A 25,884-nucleotide genomic window follows, 5' to 3' on the forward strand; every position below is an offset into this window, starting at 1 on the left:
CATCCTATTCCCTCCCCCCGGCTGTATAACCTGCACCCCAGAGCAGCAGCCTGACGTCTAAAGATGAGAGTCGAATTGATAGAAGCAGATAGGATTGTGACGCCATCCCCCGGGGAGGGGGAGAGAGGATTGTAAAACTTAGGTGGCAAAAATCCCCAAGCCAGGCAATTCCCGCAGCAAAGAGGCTTAGAGGAATTGCTATGCAAATCTTAAACACCGCTGAGAGTAAAGCCCAGTAAATCCCGGCCCGCCGGATCCGTCATCCCATCCCCCCCCCACCCTCCTTCGCCCAGCTGGTCACTGGCAGACCGCACCATCATCCAGGCTCAGACCGGTCTCCTTACAAGACCCCGGTGTAAGGTGCGCCATGACACCCTCTAAGCACATCATCTCTACCCTATATACCCCCCTACGCACACTACTGGATATAGGGAGGGGGTAGGATGACCCACGTGGTGCAATGCTTAGCAGGAAAAGAGGATAAAGATTAATGTCTCCAAGGCAACCGTTCCTGGCATGAGCGAAGATGTGATGTGAGTTTACGATAAGCGCGATTGCATGTGCAACCAGTGTGTCATGTGAGGTGACAAAGACGAGTGTGCAGGTGCGGCACTGTCACCCCGATAGTCAAACTTTCTTTCCATGCCCACAGTGATCAGGCCGTGCCCGCTTGTTTCATCGCATACATATGGGAATTCTTCCATACTGCCCACACAGATGCAGCATATTTAATGTATATGGCCAGCCCAAAATGGATCCACTTAAGGTGTCCATATACCTTTAATAGCTGTATCTCATCCCACAGCCATTCCCTCGGATTGCCTCAAACATGCATACAGTGTACTGAGTATAACGTAGAAGGTGTGGATACCATGTGTCACTGAGTCAATATGTCTAACTGATGCTATGGCATTCACCCTTTAGCCCCTGAGGTGTGAACTTCGCTGCAGGGGGCCTCCGTGTTGTTACCTGTTGTGACAATTGACTTAGGTGGGTCAAGGGACAAGAAAGAGAAATGGGCAGAGAACAGGCTGAGGTCAGGGCAAGCAGAGTTTGTGAGTAACGGTAATTCAAACAGAGGTCAGGGCAGGCAGCATAGGTTTGGAGCCAGGTAACAGGCAGAGGTCAGGGCAGTCGGCATAGGTTGGGAGTCAGGTAGCAGGCAGTGATTAATTCAGGAGGCACAGGTTTGAAGTCAGATAACAGGTAGAGGTCAGGGCAAGCAGAGTTTTTGATGAATAGTAATTCAAGCACTGGTCAGGGCAGTCGGCATAGGTTAGGAGTCAGGTAGCAGGCAGAGATTAAGTCAGGAGGCAAAGGTTTGAAGTCAGATAACAGGCAGAGATCAGGGCAGGTGGCACATTTTTGGAGTCGGGTAACAGGCAGAGGTCAGGGCAGTCGGCATAGGTTGGGAGTCAGGTAGCAGGCAGTGATTAATTCAGGAGACACAGGTTTGAAGTCAGATAACAGGTAGAGGTCAGGGCAAGCAGAGTTTTTGAGTAATGGTAATTCAAGCACTGGTCCAGGAAGTCGGCATAGGTTAGAAGTCAGGTAGCAGGCAGAGATTAAGTCAGGAGGCAAAGGTTTGAAGTCAGATAACTGGCAGAGGTCAGGGCAGGTGGCACATTTTTGGAGTCGGGTAACAGGCAGAGATCAGGGCAGGCAGCATAGGTTTGGAGCCAGGTAACAGGCAGAGGTCAGGGCAGGCGGCATAGTTTGAGATTCAGGTAGCAGGCAGTGATTATTTCAGGAGGCACAGGTTTGAAGTCAGATAACAGGTAGAGGTCAGGGCAAGCAGAGTTTTTGAGTAATAGTAATTCAAGTACTGGTCAGGGCAGTCGGCATAGGTTGGGAGTCAGGTAGCAGGCAGAGATTAAGTCTGGAGACACAGGTTTGAAGTCAGATAACAGGCAGAGGTCAGGGCAGGTGGCACATTTTTGGAGTCGGGTAACAGGCAGAGGTCAAGGGAGGCAGTATAGGTTGGAGTCAGGTAGCGGGCAGTGATTAAGTCAGGAGACACAGGTTTGAAGTAAGATAACAGGCAGAGGTCAGGGCAAGCAGAGTTTTTGATTAATAGTAATTCAAGCACTGGTCAGGGCAGTCGGCATAGGTTAGGAGTCAGGTAGCAAGCAGAGATTAAGTCAGGAGGCAAAGGTTTGAAGTCAGATAACAGGCAGAGGTCAGGGCAGGTGGCACATTTTTGGAGTCGGGTAACAGGCAGAGGTCAAGGGACGCAGTATAGGTTGGAGTCAGGTAGCAGGCAGTGATGTATTCATTAGGCACAGGTTTGAAGTCAGATAACAGGCAGAGGTCAGGGCAAGCAGAGTTTTTGAGTAATGGTAATTCAGGCAAAGGTCAGGGCAGTCGACATAGATTGGTAGTCAGGTAGCAGGCAGTGATTAAATCAGTAGGCACAGTTTTAAAGTCAGATAACAGGCAGAGGTCAGGGCAGGCAGCATAGGTTTGGATTGAGGTAACAGGTGGAGGTTAGGGCAGGTGGCACAGTTTCGGAGTCAGGTAACAGGCAGAGGTCAGTACAGAAGGCACAGGTTTATTGACTGGAGTCTGTAAAAGGGAACATTTTTTTTGGCAGAGGAAGGTGGAAGAGGAAGAAGCAGGAATTGGGTACGGTTACATGGCACAGTCCAGTGGAGGATATTATCCTGTGGACAGGAGCAGACATCCCCTTTAAGTCCTTTTGTCATATATAGTGAACCCATAATGGGGCCCCCTTTCTTCTATCGACACCACTACCATGTATGGCGACCCCTTTCATGTTATAGGACATATGGATCGTTCTAAGTAAGGTCAGCCGCCGTCTCCGCTACCCACAATGCACCTCCCTAATCATACCCTGTACGCGTGTTGTTTGCGGCCTAGACAATCCAATTACGTTCCCATACAGCCGTATGCATCTTTTATTAGTATGGATTTTCCAATTCCATTATCCTATTAACTCCTCGGCCTCCTTTTTAACATAATATGTCCTGTATAGATCCGTCCCTTTAAGAGCCTTCGTCTTCATTCCGCCCTATTTATAGCCGGCTATGTTTAGATTATAATCTCCACGACTGTAATAATAATCTCATGTCTCCCTATTATGGATTCAGTGCGACCCCCCCTTCAGATTAAGTCTGCACAAGTGGGGAGAAAGCCGCCGTCGCCGCCGTACACACGGCGGTAATTTTATTTGTGCGATCCTGTGTTTGTACGCCGTGAGTGTAAGTGCTTGTAAATACTCCCAGCATCCTCCACTGCCTGCTGCGCCAAAGATCTGTTTTCACGGGTAATACTGTGAATCTTCCACGGCTGGCGTCGCCTCCTCTTATCATTCCTTCCGACTTGTCTTTCTTCCTGTGATAAATACGACCCCCCGGAGAGATCGTCACCGGTTTTATCGCCATCACCTATCACTGAACACCTGTCCCCGTGCCAAGACCGACTCAAAACAGTCTACCGAAAACAAATCCGATAGAACAGCATGCCGTGGAAAGAAACGTGTCCTGTCCCGCGAGCGTGAAATGTACTATAAATGGCGGCGACTGGAGAAAAGTGACAAGGTGGTACTAAAATGTGGTAGATTCTATATATCTAATCTATGTGTCATATCTATCTATCTCCTATCTATCTATCTATCTATCTATCTATCTATCTATCTATCTTCTATCTATCTCCTATCTATCTATCTATCTATCTATCTATCTATCTATCTATCTATCTCCTATCTATCTATCTATCTATCTATCTATCTATCTATCTATCTATCTTCTATCTATCTCCTATCTATCTATCTATCTATCTATCTATCTATCTATCTATCTCCTATCTATCTATCTATCTATCTATCTATCTATCTCCTATCTATCTATCTATCTATCTATCTATCTATCTATCTATCTATCTCATATCTATCTATCTATCTCCTATCTATCTATCTATCTATCTATCTATCTATCGATTCTCTATCTATCTATCTATCTATCTATCTATCTATCTATCTATCTATCTCCTATCTATCTATCTATCTATCTATCTATCTATCTATCTATCTATCATCTATCTATCTATCTCCTATCTATCTATCTATCTATCTATCTATCTATCTATCTATCTATCTCCTATCTATCTATCTATCTATCTATCTCCTATCTATCTATCTATCTATCTATCTATCTATCTATCTATTTATCTCCTATCTATCTATCTATCTATCTATCTATCTCCTATCTATCTATCTATCTATCTATCTCCTATCTATCTATCTATCTATCTATCTATCTATCTATCTATCATCTATCTATCATCTATCTATCTATCTATCTATCTATCTATCTATCTATCATCTATCTATCTATCTATCTATCTATCTCCTATGTATCTATCTATCTATCTATCTATCTATCTATCTATCTATCTCCTATGTATCTATCTATCTATCTATCTATCTATCTCCTATCTATCTATCTATCTATCTATCTATCTATCTATCTATCTATCATCTATCTATCTATCTATCTATCTATCTATCTATCTCCTATCTATCTATCTATCTATCTATCTATCTATCTATCTATCTATCTCATATCTATCTATCTATCCATTCATCCATCTATCTCATATCTATCTATCTTTCTATCTATCTATCTATCTATCTATCTATCTATCTATCTATCTTTCTATCTATCTATCTATCTATCTATATCTCAAGGATGACTCAAGAACTTTACAGAGGCCTCCGGTCTTATAAGGTCGTGGCGTATTGCTAGAGTACCCTATCACTGTATAATCACGGTAGGCCCAACCTCTCAGATCCCCTCTCCTATAGAGATGATATAGGGGCCACAGCGCCATGGTAGCACTTCAGGATCTCCAGGTTGATATTTTCGTCTTCGCCTCCGTGTACCGCCGCAGTCATCTCTTACATCACAGGCTGTGCGGTTTACAAGGCAGGCATTGTCTCCGGATGGTTAGCTGAAATAACAGGTCCCTGCGATCTGTCTGGTCGGAGATGTGACCAGCTGTCCTCATGTTTAGCAGCTCTGCCCAATCTGTTCCTCTCCTGACAGGCCCAAGAACAGCCAGGACACCGCTATCATGTCCGTTGTTCTTTTTGATGCTTCCCCCTACCCTGCAGGAAGGGCGGGAGGGGGGGGGGGGGAGAATGGGAGCCAAGAGCGTGCCCGGTCTAATGAAGGCCTTAATTGGATTTCCGCTGTGAGGCGTATTGAGGGAAGGCTGGATGGAACTGATATCATGGCCCCCCTCCTCGCCGAGCTGCTTTAGGCAAGAAAACAGGACTAATAAGCTGAATATTGAAAAGAGAGAAGGATAGAAAATGTACTTTTGCCTATGCCAGGAGCCTAGACGTTCGCGACTACCCCCCCTCCCCCGGTAAAGCTTAAGCTCTTTTTTGCAATTTGGGGCTATTTAGCATCGCTGGGAAAATTGCCCACTAAACCTCTCAACGCTAAGGAGCTTTACAAGGCGCAGAAAAAAATTCAGCTCAGCGGAAACGTCATTGTCTCCCTCTTTATTCCGCAGCTTCCAAATTGCCTTGTTACAAGAGTCATTGAGCCGATGAGATTTCACAGTGTTTAAGCCTTGAGACCGGCAATCACAAGCCAGGGAGATGGCCTAGATGATGGCTGGAGGGCCCGAGTAGACCGCCATCCCGGGTGTGGGCCTACCGCCTACACTGAAGGATGGCGGCCATTTTTGGGTAGAACATGGGACAGACCAAAAACAGATGTTGAAATGGTGCCCTCTGCTAGTGAGGGATCCGGGTACAACAAACTGGTATCACAATTTATTGACCTCCTCAGGTTCCTCCTTGTCCCTTGTAGGGCCATGTACATCATAATGGCGATCCAAAAATTGCAGTAACTTAGCCAGAGTGTGATTAGGGGCCTCTTCAGGCTGATAAAACCTGAGTTAGAGTTGTCCCCATCTATTATAAAGCAACTGCTTAGCCCCTAGGGGCCGTATGCTGTCATGGGCCACTGTCCCATCAGTACTGGCACTTAGAATTCCCAACCATCCCAAATTCAATGGGACAGTCCTGGATTTCAGGTGCTGTCCCACTATCCCAGGTAGAAGGCAATTTGTCCCGGATTCACCTTTACAATGATCTGCTTCACCCTTCAGCTGCACATTGGGGACAATTATACTGTGTTGGGGCTACAAGGTGGACCATCATGCGTGAGGGGGCCACAAATGGGTAGTTTATTCTCTTTGGTCGTCACAAGGGGCATGATAATGTGTAGGGACTATAAAAGGGAATGATATTGTGTTGGGGCCACAAGGAGTCACGATACCATACTGAGGGGGCCCACTAAAGGGGCATTATACTGTATGGGGGCAAAAACGGGTCTGGGTAGGATTCGTCAGAGTCAAAAGGGGCTTGGCTTATTATTCATAAATTTGCCACCGAAGTTATCCCTCTTTTTGTACTGAAAATTAGGTTGCATGCTGGTGTCCTGCATCCGACTCTCCCATTGCTCAGCAGTCTGGGTCCTGTGTGGTCGGCATCCAGTTCGCCTCCACCATTTTCTGGTTCGAGTCCTCCATGCCTAGGTTCCTGCTCACATTCTCTGGCCTCCTCCTAGGTCCTCTGCTCATGCTGCGCACCCATATTGACTCTGATTTACAGGGCCACTTTTGACACAGGTTCTCCATCCAATGCCCATGGATCCCAAGGTCTATCAGATTCCGGTGTTGTGTTGAGATGTTGGGTACACGTTCCCAGTATTGACCTAGCTTACTGGCACCAACCTGTCTTGACCTTTCTAGACCATTAAGAACATTCTCTGCCTTCCCTGACCTCCTTGAGACTGTCAATCGAAGTTTATTTACCCACAGCGTTTCAGCCATAGCTAGTGTAGGCTATTCTGGGTTGAGAAAATTGTGGAATCACTGAGGTAAAGTCCATACTTTCAGATCTCCTTTACATTTGGACGTAGACCTGAGCCACTTACACTACTTCTCCATCCAATGCCCAAGGATACTTTGCCATCGCCTTGTGTTTGAGTAAGAGGGTCCATTAGGTTCCCATATTCTGCGGAGGTGTTTTATTGACCTGGCTTATTTTTGAGCACATCACCCACCTGTCTTGACCTTTCTAGATCATTAAGAACATTCTCTGCTTTCTCTGACCTCCTTGATACCTTGAATCGAAGTTCATTTACCCACAGCTTTTCAGTCATTGCTAATGTAGGCTATTCTAGGTTGAGCAAATTGTGGAATCCATACTTTCAGATCTCCTTTACATTTGGATGTAGACCTGAGCCACTTACACTAGTTCTCCATCCAATGGCCATGGACACATTCCCATCGCCTTGTGCTTGAGTAAGAGGGTCCATTAGGTTCCCATTTTGTGCTGAGGTGTTTGATATCCTAATATTGACCCGGCTTATTTTTGAGCACATCACCCACCTTGCTCCGACCTTTCTAGACCATTAAGAACGTACTCTGCCAGCCCAGACCTTTTTGATACAACGAATCGAAGTTCATCTACCCGCAGCATGTCAGCCATTGCTATTGTCCATAACTTCAGATCTATTTTACTTATGGAAGAAGAACTGAGTCTCTGATGTGCCAGGAAACGGATTTCAGATCACCTTAATGTCCAATAGACAATGCAGTTGGTCTGGAGTTAGATATAGATAAAGATATATAATGCAGTCCAAAACGTGGCTCTCTATCTCTTGTAAGACTACAACTCCCAGCAGGCCCTGACAGCGCTGGCGTATAATTATAGGAAGACGATAAGGGACTTTATATTATCCGGTGGGTGCCAGGATTCCCAGAATAATCTCTAAGTGCACAAAATGAAATTATAGTAACAGCAGCAGATCCATTCAGCGGTGGAAAACACGAGGTCGCTCTCTAGTGCATCAAACATCAGGACGCCGTGTGCTTCATCTCTGGAACATTATGTGGAAGATTACAAAAACATCAAAGCCTGCGTGCGATATGCCAACCCCTGCAAGATGTCCACATGTAATGAGGCCTGTCCAAGTGACAGTTTTAGCTTGCAGAATCTTAAAGGGATAGGCGTATAGGAGCTGGTTGGTGGGCGGGCATCATCTTCTTTATGGGGGTGTCCTGACTTTCCCATTACGGTTACTGTGGAGGGAAGAAGAATTGGGCATCTTGTTCTTGAGGTTGAATAGTCTGGCCCTCTACCTACTTATAACATGGGCTAGGGTGTCTCAGGAGCTATCTAAGGTGTACAGCTATCCACTCCTTGCTTGAGTCATAAGGTTAAAGTCCCCGTGGAAGTCCTTTAGTCACCCCCAATGCCAATCCCAGTCATTACTCCGTGGGTCCACACTCCTATATTTAGCCTTTAATGGTACTTTAATGCAGAGGCAAAGGAGGGTTACCATGATGTTTTGGGGTTTACGTTAGTCTTACAGGTTCCTCTGGACTAAGGCTTGTTGATTTCATTAGATGTGGGAAATGTCACCAATCTACAGGCTGGGCATCGCCTCTTAGAGGTCACCGGTAGGATCGCCGATAAATGGGCATCGAGGGAGGTTCATTTGCTCTGCGTTGTATAATCTATTGGTGACATTTTGCCCTTTCTGGACCATGGGAGGAGCATCTAGTATCTGTGAAGGGCCTTGCTATGCTTGCAACAGATGTGATGATGGGGCACACGTGCACATCACTGTATATTTAAGGCTAGTATACCCAAGAGTTAAATAGTTCTTAGCCTATGGTTGAGTGTCTGGTTGTTTGTGACTCCATTTGGGACCTGCCGATAAGTTCCCTGGGAACAAGTGTCTTCCTTTTACTATATCAACTTGCCTACTGCCAGGGCTTCTGTTTGCTGCTTGCCTTGACCCTGTGTCTGGTTCTTCTAAAACTTTACCTGCCCTGACTTTGCCTGGTTGTGCTAAAACTTTACCTGCCCTGACCCTGTACCTGGTTCTCCTAAAAGTTTATCTGCAGTGATTCTGCGCCTGGATCTGCTAGAATTTTACCTGCCCTGACTCTGTGCCTGGCTGAAACTTTACCTGCCTTGACTCTGTGTCTGGTTCTGCTAAAACGTTACCTTCCCTGACTATTTGCTCTGGCAGGAACATTACCTGTCCTGACCATGTTCCTCCTTCTGGTTAAACTGTACTTGCCTGGTTCAAGTAGAACTTTACCTTTGCTGACTCTTTGCCTTATTCTTCTAGAATTTAACCTGCCCTGACTCTGTGCCTGGCTGGAACTTTACCTGCCCTGACCCTGCGCTTGGTTCTGCTAAAACTTTTTCTGCCTTGACCCTAGGCCTGGTTCCACTAAAACTTTACCTGTCCTGACCTTGCACCAGGTTCTTCAAAAACTTTACCTACTTTGACCAAATGCCTAGTCCTGACTCTGTGCCTGGTTCTGCTACAACTGTATCTGCCCCGACTCTCTCCCTGGCTGAAACTTTACCTGCCTTGACTCTGTGCCTGGTTCTACTAGAACGTTACTTTTCCTGACCTCGTTCCTGGTAGTGCTACAGCTTGTCCTGACCTCAGCTTACATACAAGTAGGTTGTAATATACGACTTTGGTTTTGCACTACGAATTTCCTGTCTGTCTAACTATCAGCTTGCTGGGATAGCAACTTCTGTATTCTTTCAAGAAATGCCAAGACGCTTCACTGACCTTCTGAGATGAATCGACTGCCAGGCTCGCCAAAAGTCTAGTTCTATAGGTCCTTTAGGTACTAAGCACTCAGACGCTACCCCATGGTGACCTAGCAGAGGCTTCCTCAGTGCTGCAGATATATAGCTCATGTCCTTGGTGTATATACGGACCTCTTAACTGCTATCTTTTAGTTTCACTAAGGTCTCACTTACTTGCCCGGCTCCTTCCGTCTTCATTTCGAGGCTGTAGGTAATAACAAAGATTCCCTATATTGATTTATTGAACTCATTGGGGCCTCATGTATCAAAACTGTCTTAAAGGGAAAGTGACCTCTTTTATTTAGAGCAACCAATCCATACTTAATTTTTCTATTGCCTTTCTGATTGGTTGCATTGGGCATTGAGGCCTTATTTAATCTGAGCCAGTTATTGGATTTCGCTGGTTCTTTATTAATCCCTGACTATTAGTCTGAACCAAAAGGGACTCATATCCTTAATGTAAAGCCTTGCTCCGCTTTCGTTAATTAATTAGTTGGGGACTATGGTCATTAACGGTGTCACGGACGCATATATAATTTGGCTGAAAGGAGCCTTAAGCTTGTGAAAGAGAATTAGTTGGGTTTCCATCTCAAAACCAAAAACAAAGGGGCCTCGTTGAGGGAAGAACTCACCACTTCTCTGTGGTCACTATCCAATAAATTGTAGAGCATTATATCCCGACCTCCTTCTATTTGGGATTTACATAGTGGTGTTGATATCTTCATCAGAACATGAGGTGGAACCACTTGGGACCACCACAAAATTGAGATTGGTGAGGTTCTCAGAGTTGAGCTCAACAAAGACTTAGAATCAGTGGATTTCTGGGAATCTGGACCACCACACAGTCAGGTCTGGGGTTAGTGAAGCTTTGTCCTTCAGGATCAAGACAAAGTTCAGACGGGTGAGTTTCTGAGAATTGGGATCAACGTAGACTAGCGACTGGTGGGTGTCTGAGAATTGGGACCAACGTAGACGTGCGACTGATGGTTATCTGAGAATTAGGACTAACGTAGACTTGCAACTGGTGGGTTTCTGAGAGTTGAAACCAACCTAGACTTGGGATCAATGGCTTTCTAGGAATTCGGCCAACCACAGATCTGAGATCTTTGAGTTTTGACCTCCAGAAGCAATATAGACCTGGGATTTATGGGTCTCTAAGAACTGGAACTAACACAGACTTGACACTAGTGGGTTTCTGAGTTTGGAGATCAACACAGACTCGGGATCATTGGGTTTCTGGGAATCAGGACCACCACAGGTCAGGGATTAGTGAAGCTTTGTTCTCCAGTATCAACACAAAGTTGAGACAGGTGAGTTTCTGAGAATTGGGACCAATGTAGACTTGCGACTGGTGGGGATCTGAGAATTGGGACCAACGTAGACTTGCAACTGGTGGGTTTTTGAGAGTTGAGATCAACATAGACTTGGGATCAATGGCTTTCTGGAAATTTGGCCAACCGCAGATCTGAGATCACTGAGTTTTGACCTCCAGAACCAATATAGACCTGGGATTTATGGGTCTCTAAGAACTGGAACTAACACAGAATTGATATTGGTGGGTTTCTGAGTTTAGAGACCAACACAGACTCAGGATCAGGATTAAAGTAGACTTGGGATTGGTGGGTTTTTTGAAAGTTGAAACTATACTGGACTTTCAATGTGTGTGTGGCATTTGAGACCACAAACTAGGAATTAGAATTCTTTCGAACACTGAGAATACCACAGATTTGGTATCTGAGAGTTGGGACCAACACAGATTTGAGAGACTGTTGGAATTCGAACAATTGGGGCCACCTCAGATTTAGGATTAATTTGATTCTGGAATCCACATTTTGGCGTTTGTGGTATGTGGGACCATCACTGATTTGGGTTGGAGTATTTCTGGAAAAAACATAGACTGTGGACCACATCTGATGGCTCACTGATACAAGATGTCCCTCTTGAAACTTTGATGGGTCTCTGTACTGTTGTATTATGTGATTGATTCAACTCTTAGGAACTCTGAGCTCTATATGTCATATTTCATTTCACTAGAGGGCGCCAAGAGGCAGAGATGTGCGGTCCACTAATTAAAAAAGTTGCAAAAATAACTAACAATTCTTTTGATAGTTTTGATAAGCAGATCCCTTTACAAATGAAGGAATAGTCTTATTTCCTAGTCCTTGCATGACATGGAAAGATGGAAACAGTAGCACTATAATATGGTCCCAGAGCTGCGCTCACTATTCTGCTGGTACAGTCACTATGTACATACATTACATTACTTATCCTGTATTATACTCCAGAGCTGCGCTCACTATTCTGCTGGTGCAGTCACTGTGTACATACATTACATTACTTATCCTGTATTATACTCCAGAGCTGTGCTCACTATTCTGCTGGTACAGTCACTGTACATACATTACATTACTTATCCTGTATTATACTCCAGAGCTGTGCTCACTATTCTGCTGGTACAGTCACTGTGTACATACATTACATTACTTATCCTGTATTATACTCCAGAGCTGTGCTCACTATTCTGCTGGTACAGTCACTGTGTACATACATTACATTACTTATCCTGTATTATACTCCAGAGCTGCGCTCATTATTCTGCTGGTGCAGTCACTGTGTACATACATTACATTACTTATCCTGTATTATACTCCAGAGCTGCGCTCACTATTCTGCTGGTGCAGTCACTGTGTACATACATTACATTACTTATCCTGTATTATGCTCCAGAGCTGCGCTCACTATTCTGCTGGTGCAGTCACTGTGTACATACATTACATTACTTATCCTGTATTATACTCCAGAGCTGTGCTCACTATTCTGCTGGTGCAGTCACTGTGTACATACATTACATTACTTATCCTGTATTATACTCCAGAGCTGCGCTCACTATTCTGCTGGTACAGTCACTGTGTACATACATTACATTACTTATCCTGTATTATACTCCAGAGCTGCGCTCACTATTCTGCTGGTGCAGTCACTGTGTACATACATTACATTACTTATCCTGTATTATACTGCAGAGCTGCGCTCACTATTCTGCTGGTGCAGTCACTGTGTACAATCATTACATTACTTATCGTGTATTATACTCCAGAGCTGCGCTCACTATTCTGCTGGTACAGTCACTGTGTACATACATTACATTACTTATCCTGTATTATACTCCAGAGCTGCGCTCACTATTCTGCTGGTACAGTCACTGTGTACATACATTACATTACTTATCCTGTATTATACTCCAGAGCTGCGCTCACTATTCTGCTGGTGCAGTCACTGTGTACATACATTACATTACTTATCCTGTATTATACTCCAGAGCTGCGCTCACTATTCTGCTGGTACAGTCACTGTGTACATACATTACATTACTTATCCTGTATTATACTCCAGAGCTGCGCTCACTATTCTGCTGGTACAGTCACTGTGTACATACATTACATTACGTATCCTGTATTATACTCCAGAGCTGCGCTCACTATTCTGCTGGTACAGTCACTGTGGTCATACATTACATTACTTATCCTGTATTATACTCCAGAGCTGCGCTCACTATTCTGCTGGTACAGTTACTGTGTACATACATTACATTACTTATCCTGTATTATACTCCAGAGCTGCGCTCACTATTCTGCTGGTGCAGTCACTGTGTACATACATTACATTACTTATCCTGTATTATACTGCAGAGCTGCGCTCACTATTCTGCTGGTGCAGTCACTGTGTACATACATTACATTACTTATCCTGTATTATACTCCAGAGCTGCGCTCACTATTCTGCTGGTGCAGTCACTGTGTACATACATTACATTACTTATCCTGTATTATACTCCAGAGCTGCGCTCACTATTCTGCTGGTGCAGTCACTGTGTACATACATTACATTACTTATCCTGAGCAGCCATATTTGTTACATGCTGACCACCCCTTTAAGATAACACTTAAGGTTTACTTTCCGTCCTGTATAAATCCACAGGTCACACATGGTACCTATTGACAATCTCAGCTCTGCTACATCTGGACGCTTGCCAATTATTTTGGTAATTTTTATCGAGTCTCCTTTAATTCACGTCCTGGGAGGTAACAGCTTTACGGGACTTTTTGCGCAGCGGGTCGGTGAGGGTGCCCGCAAGGCCGGGCCCGTAATTGGTTTTCTTCTTTGCCTCATCAGACACTGGCAAACACGGGCAGTGTGGCGGGGCTATTTATAGCCGCTTGTGTGTCACAGCACCTTGTAATTCTTGGACTCGCTATCAATTATCCATGATGGTAATGCTGATGAAAGCAAAGTCATGTCAGAGAGGTGGGGGATGGGCGAGGGGCATGCTGGGTGCCTGACAGGTAGATGGGGTAACGGGCAGGCAGCGGCGCCTTCATGGGCAGCGACAGGTACGTCATATTCGGGGACGTATCCACTACGTCTGCTCAGATACAGACACCGCCATAAGGCACGTTTTATAGTCGGGGCGGGATTACAGATCACAGCGTCACCCTTTGTGGTTTTCAGGTAGATTACAAGTGTGAAGGAGTTAATATAGAGAACACAGCCGCAATGTATAACTACTTAAGCCCAATTTCAGAGCTTTGCAAAAGTTTGTGCACCCCTAGTCAAAGTGGCTGCGGTATGGACAAGACACACCCGAGCATGGGAAAACTGTTGTTTGAGGCAAATGATTGTGTGTCCGAAATATGAGACCCCCCCCAGCATACAATACAGCATTTGATTAAAAAGTAAGTACATACTGTATGACCCCTGTAGCAGACCTCAAGATGAAGACAAATGGCAAGCTAAGGCCTCGTCAAGACTTAGTGACCCCAGACCAGATCTCCTGAGATTACAGGCCCCAGACCAGACCCCATAAGAATTCAGATATAGACCCCAGACCTCCTGAGAATACAGACCTCACACCAGACCTGCTTCAAATACAGACCCCCCCAGACCAGACCCCCCTGAGAATACAAACCCCAGACCCCCGACGAATTCAGGGCCCAAACCAGACATCCTGAGAAGACAGGTCCCAGGTCTGACCACCTGAGAATACAGAACCCAGACCAGAGCCCCTAAGAATACAGACCCCGGACCCCCTGAGAATTCAGACGCCAGAACAGACCCCCTGACAATACAGACCCCGAATTCCCTGAGAATACAGGCACCAGACACCCTAAGAATACAGACCCCAGACCCCCTGAGAATACAGACCCCAGACACCCTGAGAATACAGACCCCCTGAAAATACAGACCCCAGATCCCCTGAGGATACAGACCCCAGACCCCCTGAGAATACAGACCCCAGACACCCTGAGAATACAGACCCCAGACCCCCTGAGAATACAGACCCCAGACCCCCTGAGAATACAGACTCCAGACCCCCTGAGAATACAGACTCCAGACCCCCTGAGAATACAGACCCCAGACCCCCTGAGAATACAGACCCCAGACCCACTGAGAATATAGACCCCAGAACCCCTGAGAATACAGACCCCCTGAGAATACAGACCCCAGACCCCCTGATAATACAGACCCCAGACCCCCTGAGAATACAGACCCCAGACCCCCTGAGAATACAGACCCCAGACCCACTGAGAATACAGACCCCAGACCCCCTGAGAATATAGACCCCAGACCCCCTGAGAATACAGACCCCCTGAGAATACAGACCCCAGACCCCCTGAGAATACAGACCCCAGACCCCCTGAGAATATAGACCCCAGACCCCCTGAGAATACAGACCCCAGACCCCCTGAGAATACAGACTCCAGACCCCCTGAGAATACAGACCCCAGACCCCCTGATAATACAGACCCCAGACCCCCTGATAATACAGACCCCAGACCCCCTGAGAATACAGACCCCAGACCCCCTGAGAATACAGACCCCGGACCCCCTGAGAATACAGACCCCAGACACCCTGAGAATACAGACCCCAGACCCCCTGAGAATACAGACCCCAGACCCCCTGAGAATACAGACCCCAGATCCCCTGATAATACAGACTCCAGACCCCCTGAGAATACAGACCCCAGACCCCCTGAGAATACAGACCCCAGACCCCCTGAGAATACAGACCCCAGACCCCCTGATAATACAGACCCCCTGAGAATACAGACCCCAGACCCCCTGAGAATACAGACCCCAGACCCCCTGAGAATACAGACCCCAGATCCCCTGATAATACAGACTCCAGACCCCCTGAGAATACAGACCCCAGACCCCCTGAGAATACAGACCCCAGACCCCCTGATAATACAGACCCCAGACCCCCTGAGAATACAGACCCCAGACCCCCTGAGAATACAGACCCCAGACCCCCTGAGAATACAGACTCCAGACCCCCTGAGAATACAGACCCCAGACCCCCTGAGAATACAGACCCCAGACCCCCTGAGAATACAGACCCCCTGAGAATACAGACCCCAGATCCCCTGATAATACAGACCCCAGACCCACTGAGAATACAGACCCCAGACCCCCTGAGAATACAGACCCCAGATCCCCTGATAATACAGACTCCAGACCCCCTGAGAATACAGACCCCAGACCAGACCTTCTTCTTTACAGATCCTAGACAAGACCCCTTCTATTTATAGTCCCCAAATTATCTCCAGACCCCAGACCAGATTTCCCCTGTTACCAGTGTTAGGCCCCCCTATTTACAGACCCCCTATCTTTTAAAGATCCCAAACCAGATCATGCTATCTACAGACCCCAGAACGATACCTGTTCCCCAGATGTTTCTGTTTACAGATCCCAGACCAGATTGCCCTATTTACAATCATCAATCCCCTCTTTTCACCCCTCTGAATTTCGGTCTGGGTCTCTGTTGTAAACCGATTACTCCTAACATGCCCTGACAGCCCGGGGTGTAGAGGTTTTACAGCTAGGTTGGAGCCCACCGGTCTAGATGATGTCCCTTGTGTCCCTCCCGGGTATTCACTTTATGGTTTCTCTCTGCCTTGATTGATAAGAAAGTTGCCGTTGCCATGGAAACCTCAATTGATTTTTGCTTTGACTTTCTAAATTTAAGGAGCCCTTATGGCTTCAGCGATGCAAAGCCAAGTTCCAGGAAAAGCAATGATATGATGTAAAATCCAATAAGACTAAAAATAACACAATACTTTTCTGGTGCATTGGAATCAATATAATGATGTCCTCATTTAAGGCTAATTTGCATAAACGCAACCCTATCTATGGTCCATTTGACAAGAGAGTCAATTTATAAATGAGCTACCATTTGTTTGTAACCCCATGATACAAAAATTCAGGCTCCTGAGAAGGGTGAATGGTCACTTGTAATACTCCAGTTCTCCTGCGGGGGATCTGTAGAGGGAGGCTGTGACCTTTTAAGGTAATGGTCTAGTTGTCAAGAGAGTCAGTTTATATATTAAGCTCCTTTTGTTGCAACTGCCATTAAAGGAAAATTCAGGGAAGAAATTGATTTGAATGGTCACATGTAATACTACAGTTCTCCTGCGGGGGATCTGTAGAGGGAGGCTGTGACCTTTAAAGGTAATGGTCTAGTTGTCAAGAGAGTCAGTTTATATATTAAGCTCCTTTTGTTGCAACTGCCATTAAAGGAAAATTCAGGGAAGAAATTGATTTGAATGGTCACATGTAATACTACAGTTCTCCTGTGGGGGAACTGTAGGCAGAGGTTGTTACCTTCAAAAGTAGTCTCCCGACTTATTAGAAGGGTACCTTGACGTAAAGCTGATCACAAAGTGATCTAGCAATCAGTTGAAATCTGTGGAAGTAAATTGAAATCTTGAAGTAAGTGTGCCATTTCCCTGCACTGCCACCACAGGGGAAATGAAGAATTACACTATGCCCATTCATATCGGTTTGAATACTGGACAGACCAAGTCCTCCAAAGCGAGCAACTGCCTTTGTAATCACTGTGGCCATGAGATGATTCAGTACTCTCGAATAGGGTGTGTAAGAATAGGGTTTTCAAACTGGACAACCCCTTTAAGGCTTTCCATTGATATTCAGTAGTCATGACAGTGCTTGGGTCCGGGGTTCAAATCTGACTGGGGTCAACATCGGAGTTTGCATGTTCCCTTTATTACATGAGTTTCCATTGAGCTGTGGATTGGGTCAGATCGAGGTATCAGTGGGTCCAAAGACCAAAGTGGGCCCCAATTTAACCCTATCGGCTTGACATTGAGTTTATGTACTCAGTTCATCATGGACCTCCTAGCCCATGGGTCCCCAGAATTTGCCCCAGTTTTCCCAGTCCCCATTGTGGAATATACTGGTACTGCATGTTTGTTGTTCGCATCATCCAACATGGCTGATCCTTTATTTTTACGACCGGTGGGCTCTATCGGTGCCCCTCCATGTTGGATTACGAGCCGAACTATGGCCATGTTAGCAGTTTCACATAGATTCAGCCCACTTGGCCCTAGACACAAATGAAATCTTTTTGGAAGAGAAATAGCTGTTTCAAAAACAGAATTAAAAAATGTACCTAATTTTTTCCATTTTGATTTATTTTACCTTTTTTTCATAGATTTTTTTTTTATCCAAGCAATCGTAAGTCAATTTTCTGAAAAAAAATTTCCAAAAATAGATGAATTTTTCAGCCAGGGATCTGTGGCTGTTCAGGCTCGTAGCCCAGCCCGGGTGATTTTCCCCCCCGTGCCATCAGCTGTCATGGATTTGTCTCTTGCACTGTGAACGTGGCTCAGCTCGGGCATTGTGTCAGGGAGAACAGAGCCGACACGGCAGACCTAACAGCTCGAGCTGGGGGGGACGCGTCGTAGAATTCACGTCTGACCCAAAAGGGGGGTCATTCAAAACATGGAGCCGTTCTACAAAAAGAACTGGCGGAATCCTTCCTTAAAAGTTTCACAGAGTTTTTCTGGGAGCTCGTCATCATGGGAAGACTGGTGAGTGTGACTTCGGTTACTGGGTACCAGGAGGCATAGAAGATAGTAGCCTTAGTTTTTGGGTTTGTTTTTTTTTTTAACTTTTTGAAAAAATTTTATTTTTCCTTACATTTATGGAAATAGAATTTTTGCTAAATTCCAAAATTCTTTTTTTTTTTTAAAGTTCATTGAAATTTTTTTTTTTTTTCACAATGTTTGTAGTTCACCTCTCATGGTCGTTCAACCTTTCGTAAGTGGGTCTTTGGGGCTGAGATTTTTGGTTTGCCCCAGAGAAGAAGTGTCTGAGTTAGGAGTATGTTATCACGTCTCAGTTGGCGAGTTGTTGCTTCGCTGCCCAAAGGCAGATTAACCCCGTTGTGATCGCTGGATATGATTTCCAAAAATTTGACATGGAACGGTTCTATGTCGGGGCCAATGTTTTACCAAACTTTGAAATTTTTGTAGAATATTTGCTCAAAAAAATCTAACAAGTTAATAAAATGTTTGCCCCGTGTGTTGCCCTTTACAATCACCCCAACTGTGGGCCGTAGTATGACATCATAGCCAGTAGTCATGTGATGTGGTCATGTGATTACATTCTCCAATGGTCCTTCACTTTTATTAAAAAAAAATTGAAAAGTGAGCCAAGTCGGGAGTTACATATTGGGCTGTGGGTAGAATTTTTAAATTTCGTATTTTGTGATTTTTTTATTTGATTTTTTGGTTATTTTTTATGTTAAATATTATATTATATCTCATAGAATAGTGAAAATAAGATATTTTCGGGGCCTTCATGTGCAGGCATATTAACTACAAGTATAGCCCTAGCCACAGTATGGACCCCTGACTTGTGTCAACCTTGGTGGTTTTAGACACCTATGTACATACCCCATCAATATGGGATATCCCCTTTGGTTAGAGGTGTCACCCTAAAGGAAATCTGTACTACCAATCAGTTGGTTGATCCTGTGAACGTGCTCCAACTCCCCACACTGCCTCCGCAGGTAAAGCAAAGCATTGCAGCTTGATAATGATGATTGTTACTATCGGATTATAAGATTTTTTTAGATTACTAGATTGTGATTTTAGGGAATTGCACTTTACTGGGTTAAGTATAGTGTCATTCCTTTAATCCAGAATTGGAGAATCTAGAATGTTTGATGCCACAGCACAGAATTGAACTAGAAGACTGAACAGACTATTTGGGATTTTTTTCCTAAATATTTTGCCATGTGATAATCCAGAATATTTGATAGTCTGCCATTGGTTCTATCGGTTCCAGATTAAAGGGATTGTTTGAAATTTACAAAAATTTGGCCAGTACCTAGGAATAGATTAAAGTAAAGTAGAAAAACACAAAAATCAACAAAAAACCCCCATGGTTTTAATGTTTGTGGTCTTCAACAGCCTAACTTCAGAACTTTAGACCAGTAAACAGAGATCGATGGGGTCCACTAGACTGATGGGGATTGAAGAAGCGCGTTTACGGTTTGTTTTTCTTTACGTTTTATTGCAAATTTTTGAAAATTTGTTATGTTCTTCATTTGAAATACGAAAAAAAAAATAATTAATAAATAAAAGAAAACATAATAATGAAAAATAATAAAAAAATAATAATACGTAAATCTATAAACAACCCCGCATTTTCGGAGAACTTTTTAGACTTTTTGTCAGAACTCTTATTGTTAGGGGGTTTACGTAGGCGAATGCTCTCGCATTGTTCCTGGTCCAGATCGTGTGGCTGAGACGTGTTGCCCTTTAAACTCTACCGGAAACGGTGGAGGCAGCGATGTGTGGCTGGCGCAGGCGGCGTATTCCTAGGATTCATGTATCTATACTGATCCAGCAGCTGTCACTCTCCGATGACCCTGGGAATGGTCGGAATGTCACAGCTGCCGGAAGCAGGCTCAAGGCAATGACAGCTGAGCTCCCCGCGCTGTGATGTCACTGCTTTGAAGAAGGGCCCTGACCCTTGCGTCCACGCCAGCTCTGTCTGGTGGGAAGGACATAGTTTGTATTGTGAGTTGATTTTTCTATTATCTTTTGCATGTTCGTTCAACACTTGCTACATTCTGGTGACATCATCAGAGTGGGTGATGTCATCAGCTGGGCCAGCTCGCTCTATACACTTACATTATACTGATGCCTAACAGGGGCACACTAAAGTGTAGGGAGAAAATACCGCACTGCAGGGAGTCAAAGGGGCACCACCCCATGTATACTCCTGCCTGACACCACCCACTGGACATTAGAGAGTCTAGTAACATATCAGGCACTGAAACTAACAGCAATGATTACTCAGGAATGGCGGGGACTAGAGAAAAATCTTCAACTGTTCCAGAATAAATAGAGGGGGGCTATTAGAGGATGAAAAGAGCTCATGTTGGTAGAGGTGGTGAAAGGGAGGTGGTGAAAGGTCCTCTTTAAGTTTATCTACTATAGAAGCCAAGATGACCAATCACATGACTGGAAATTAGCAGTGCAACTTCCTTTTTATCCTTAGGCACCTTCTTTATTCCCACTTTATTTATAGTCGCTGCTGCCCCCTTATAGTCACACCTCTGCTCACCTTGTTTATAGCACTACCGTCCCCTATTGCCACACCTCTTCCCCCCCAGCCGTGGTTTATAGTACTGCTGTCCCCTTATAGTCACACCTCTGCCCCCCAATGTTTATAGTACTTCTGTTTCCTTATAGTCACACCTCTGCCCACTTTGTTTATAGCACTACTGTCCCCTATTGCCACACCTCTTTCCCCCCCCGTGGTTTATAGTACTTCTGTCCCCTTATAGTCACATCTCTGCCCCAAGCTTCTATCCCACTGCTGTCCTGTTATAGTCACACCTTTGCCCTATTGTTTATAATAATACTGTCCCCTTGTGATCACTCCTTTGCCCCCCCCCCATTGTTTATAGTACTGCTGTCCCCTTATAGTCACACCTCTGCCCCCACTGTTTATAGTACTGCTGTCCCCTTATAGTCACACCTCTGCCCCACTGTTTATATTACTGCTGTCCCCTTATAGTCACACCTTTGTCCCCACTGTTTATAGTACTACTGTCCCCTTATAGTCACACTTCTGCCCCCGCTGTTTATAGTACTGCTGTCCCCTTATAGTCACACCTCTGCCCCTCTCTGTTTATAGTACTACTGTCCCCTTATAGTCACACTTCTGCCCCCACTGTTTATATTACTGCTGTCCCCTTATAGTCACACTTCTGCCCCCGCTGTTTATAGTACTGCTGTCCCCTTATAGTCACACCTCTGCCCACTTTGTTTATAGCACTACTGTCCCCTATTGCCACACCTCTTTCCCCCCCCCGTGGTTTATAGTACTTCTGTCCCCTTATAGTCACATCTCTGCCCCAAGCTTCTATCCTACTGCTGTCCTGTTATAGTCACACCTTTGCCCTATTGTTTATAATAATACTGTCCCCTTGTGATCACTCCTTTGCCCCCCCATTGTTTATAGTACTGCTGTCCCCTTATAGTCACACTTCTGCCTCCACTGTTTATAGTACTGCTGTCCCCTTATAGTCACACTTCTGCCCCCACTGTTTATATTTAGAGATGAGCGAACACTAAAATGTTCGAGGTTCGAAATTCGATTCGAACAGCCGCTCACTGTTCGAGTGTTCGAATGGGTTTCGAACCCCATTATAGTCTATGGGGAACATAAACTCGTTAAGGGGGAAACCCAAATTCGTGTCTGGAGGGTCACCAAGTCCACTATGACACCCCAGGAAATGATACCAACACCCTGGAATGACACTGGGACAGCAGGGGAAGCATGTCTGGGGGCATAAAAGTCACTTTATTTCATGGAAATCCCTGTCAGTTTGCGATTTTCGCAAGCTAACTTTTCCCCATAGAAATGCATTGGCCAGTGCTGATTGGCCAGAGTACGGAACTCGACCAATCAGCGCTGGCTCTGCTGGAGGAGGCGGAGTCTAAGATCGCTCCACACCAGTCTCCATTCAGGTCCGACCTTAGACTCCGCCTCCTCCGGCAGAGCCAGCGCTGATTGGCCGAAGGCTGGCCAATGCATTCCTATGCGATTGCAGACTTAGCAGTGCTGAGTCAGTTTTGCTCAACTACACATCTGATGCACACTCGGCACTGCTACATCAGATGTAGCAATCTGATGTAGCAGAGCCGAGGGTGCACTAGAACCCCTGTGCAAACTCAGTTCACGCTAATAGAATGCATTGGCCAGCGCTGATTGGCCAATGCATTCTATTAGCCCGATGAAGTAGAGCTGAATGTGTGTGCTAAGCACACACATTCAGCACTGCTTCATCACGCCAATACAATGCATTAGCCAGTGCTGATTGGCCAGAGTACGGAATTCGGCCAATCAGCGCTGGCTCTGCTGGAGGAGGCGGAGTCTAAGGTCGGACCTGAATGGAGACTGGTGTGGAGCGATCTTAGACTCCGCCTCCTCCAGCAGAGCCAGCGCTGATTGGCCGAATTCCGTACTCTGGCCAATCAGCACTGGCTAATGCATTGTATTGGCGTGATGAAGCAGTGCTGAATGTGTGTTCTTAGCACACACATTCAGCTCTACTTCATCGGGCTAATAGAATGCATTGGCCAGCGCTGATTGGCCGAATTCCGTACTCTGGCCAATCAGTGCTGGCCAATGCATTCTATTAGCTTGATGAAGCAGAGTGTGCACAAGGGTTCAAGCGCACCCTCGGCTCTGATGTAGGAGAGCCGAGGGTGCACTTGAACCCTTGTGCACCCTCAGCTCTGCTACATCAGAGCCGAGGGTGCGCTTGAACCCTTGTGCACACTCTGCTTCATCAAGCTAATAGAATGCATTGGCCAGCACTGATTGGCCAGAGTACGGAATTCGGCCAATCAGCGCTGGCCAATGCATCCCTATGGGAAAAAGTTTATCTCACAAAAATCACAATTACACACCCGATAGAGCCCCAAAAAGTTATTTTTAATAACATTCCCCCCTAAATAAAGGTTATCCCTAGCTATCCCTGCCTGTACAGCTATCCCTGTCTCATAGTCACAAAGTTCACATTCTCATATGACCCGGATTTGAAATCCACTATTCGTCTAAAATGGAGGTCACCTGATTTCGGCAGCCAATGACTTTTTCCAATTTTTTTCAATGCCCCCGGTGTCGTAGTTCCTGTCCCACCTCCCCTGCGCTGTTATTGGTGCAAAAAAGGCGCCAGGGAAGGTGGGAGGGGAATCGAATTTTGGCGCACTTTACCACGTGGTGTTCGATTCGATTCGAACATGGCGAACACCCTGATATCCGATCGAACATGTGTTCGATAGAACACTGTTCGCTCATCTCTATTTATATTACTGCTGTCCCCTTATAGTCACACCTCTGCCCCACTGTTTATAGTACTGCTGTCCCCTTATAGTCACACCTCTGCCCCACTGTTTATATTACTGCTGTCCCCTTATAGTCACACCTCTGCCCCTCTCTGTTTATAGTACTACTGTCCCCTTATAGTCACACTTCTGCCCCCACTGTTTATATTACTGCTGTCCCCTTATAGTCACACCTCTGCCCCACTGTTTATAGTACTGCTGTCCCCTTATAGTCACACTTCTGCCCCCACTGTTTATATTACTGCTGTCCCCTTATAGTCACACCTCTGCCCCCACTGTTTATATTACTGCTGTCTCCTTATAGTCACACCTCTGCCCCCATCATTTATAGTACTACTGTCCCCTTATAGTCACACCTCTGCCCCCACTGTTTATATTACTGCTGTCCCCTTATAGTTACACCTTTGCCCCCATCATTTATAGTACTACTGTCCCCTTATAGTCACACCTCTTCCCCCACTGTTTATAGCACTACTGTCCCCTTATAGTCACACCTTTGCCCCTCTCTGTTTATAGTACTGCTGCCCTCTTATAGTCACACCTTTGCCCCCACCGTTTATAGCACTGCTGTCCCCTTATAGTCATTGCCCTTCCCCCATAGTGGCATCCTTGGCCACCACTTATGTAAGGCAGCTCTGAATATAACAATTGGTACAAGTTTTTGGCAAGGGGGTCGCGGCTGGGACAATGCTTCTAAAGATCCTGTTTACCATGTTGACTTGACAAGAGAGCGCTCTCTCAGCGGAGACAGCCGTCCAGCCATCTCTGCGGTTACTGAAGTGTCTGTGTACGAGCGCAGCTGTCAGCCCCATCCAGGATTGAGTCACTCGGCTGAGCTCATGTAAAGATGTCAGTGACAGCTGCTTCCCAAGCGGTGCTGCGTCTCCGTGTGTCAGAATCGGCAGATCTGCGGGCGTCCACCACCCAGGGCCCAGCTCCTTTTTCTCGGACATCTGTTTCTTGTAAGGGAACCATTCCTGCAATTCTCATAAAACCGCGTTAGCGCCTGTGTACGAATAGATGGTATTGGTAAATATTGGGTCTGTGCCTTTAAAAGTGGGGGCACTGAAATACTCTGTGCTACTGGTGACCCTCCTCTCATTATCTGGTTCCTTTTTTGGAGACATTGTGGATGGTCCTCTAATGGAGGAATTGGGAATTACGTGCTTTGGGGGGCCACTGTTGTTGTACTCTAAAGTTATGTTCAGACAGGTCGGGATTCGCTTCAGAAATTTTTTGATAAAATTTGCAGGCGAGTGCGAAGAAGCAAACCCGTAAACCGTGTAAATTTTGCTGCTGACTTCCCTTTTTTGAGGGATATATTCCCTTACCAAACAAGTCCCTGCCACCATGTTGATGGACTTGATTGCTGCAGGAGTCTTGGGTCAACACAACGAGGGGCAAAAATTGTGGGTGTCCGAGTATCACACTGTTACACATTCACGGGTAATCTGCTGCAAAATTTACTACAATTGGGTTTTGTCCGAGATTTTGGTTTCCCATTACCCTTGATTTGGAAAATCGGCATCAAGTCCGCGACCGATCCGCGGTGAAACTAGACAGGCTGGGGGTATAAAAACCCTCGCCAATTACTTCTATATGTGGCGTAGGGGGGTCCGTTGACCCCAAGTAGGCGGCTTGTGGTAGAATATAGGTATATACTGAATGGGGAGCTGGCAGCTCCGGGGACGTTCCACTCCAGATATTTGCACACATCGTACCCGTGAGGCCACTCCGACTCCCCCGTCTCTTGTAGGGAGAGGCCGTCCTTCGCTGACACGCGCAGACAATGTGCAATTTTTACTCAGCCCTCCTTTGTATGTGTTTAACAACCTGATCATTAATGTCATCCATGTTAAAGGATCTGGGCGCCGTTTCCATGGCAGTGTAGGGAAGTGGGCAGGACTGGCGAAATGTAAGAGGAACTATGTTGGGATCGTTTTCTTCTTTCCGTCAACTTTTTTTTTTCTCGCTATAAACCACAGA

The 25,884-nt window shown here is 45.6% G+C and overlaps 1 protein-coding gene across 5 annotated transcripts in view; it reads left to right on the top strand.

Annotated features, from left to right (window-relative positions):
* The window catches only part of DGKI (diacylglycerol kinase iota), a 151,936-nt gene that overhangs the window by 32,798 nt on the left and 93,254 nt on the right, over positions 1 to 25,884 (top strand). The window contains exon 1 of one of the 5 annotated variants that reach the window (XM_075275205.1): positions 18,384 to 18,555. The exons of the other annotated variants lie outside the window; for them this stretch is intronic. Within the exon in view, the coding sequence (XP_075131306.1) occupies positions 18,467 to 18,555 (89 nt within the window). The 5' untranslated portion in view covers positions 18,384 to 18,466. Of the gene's footprint in view, positions 1 to 18,383; positions 18,556 to 25,884 lie in introns of those variants that run through there. 5 annotated transcript variants of the gene reach the window in all.

The sequence above is a fragment of the Leptodactylus fuscus genome, chromosome 5 (assembly GCF_031893055.1).
Source record: "Leptodactylus fuscus isolate aLepFus1 chromosome 5, aLepFus1.hap2, whole genome shotgun sequence".
NCBI lineage: Eukaryota > Metazoa > Chordata > Amphibia > Anura > Leptodactylidae > Leptodactylus > Leptodactylus fuscus.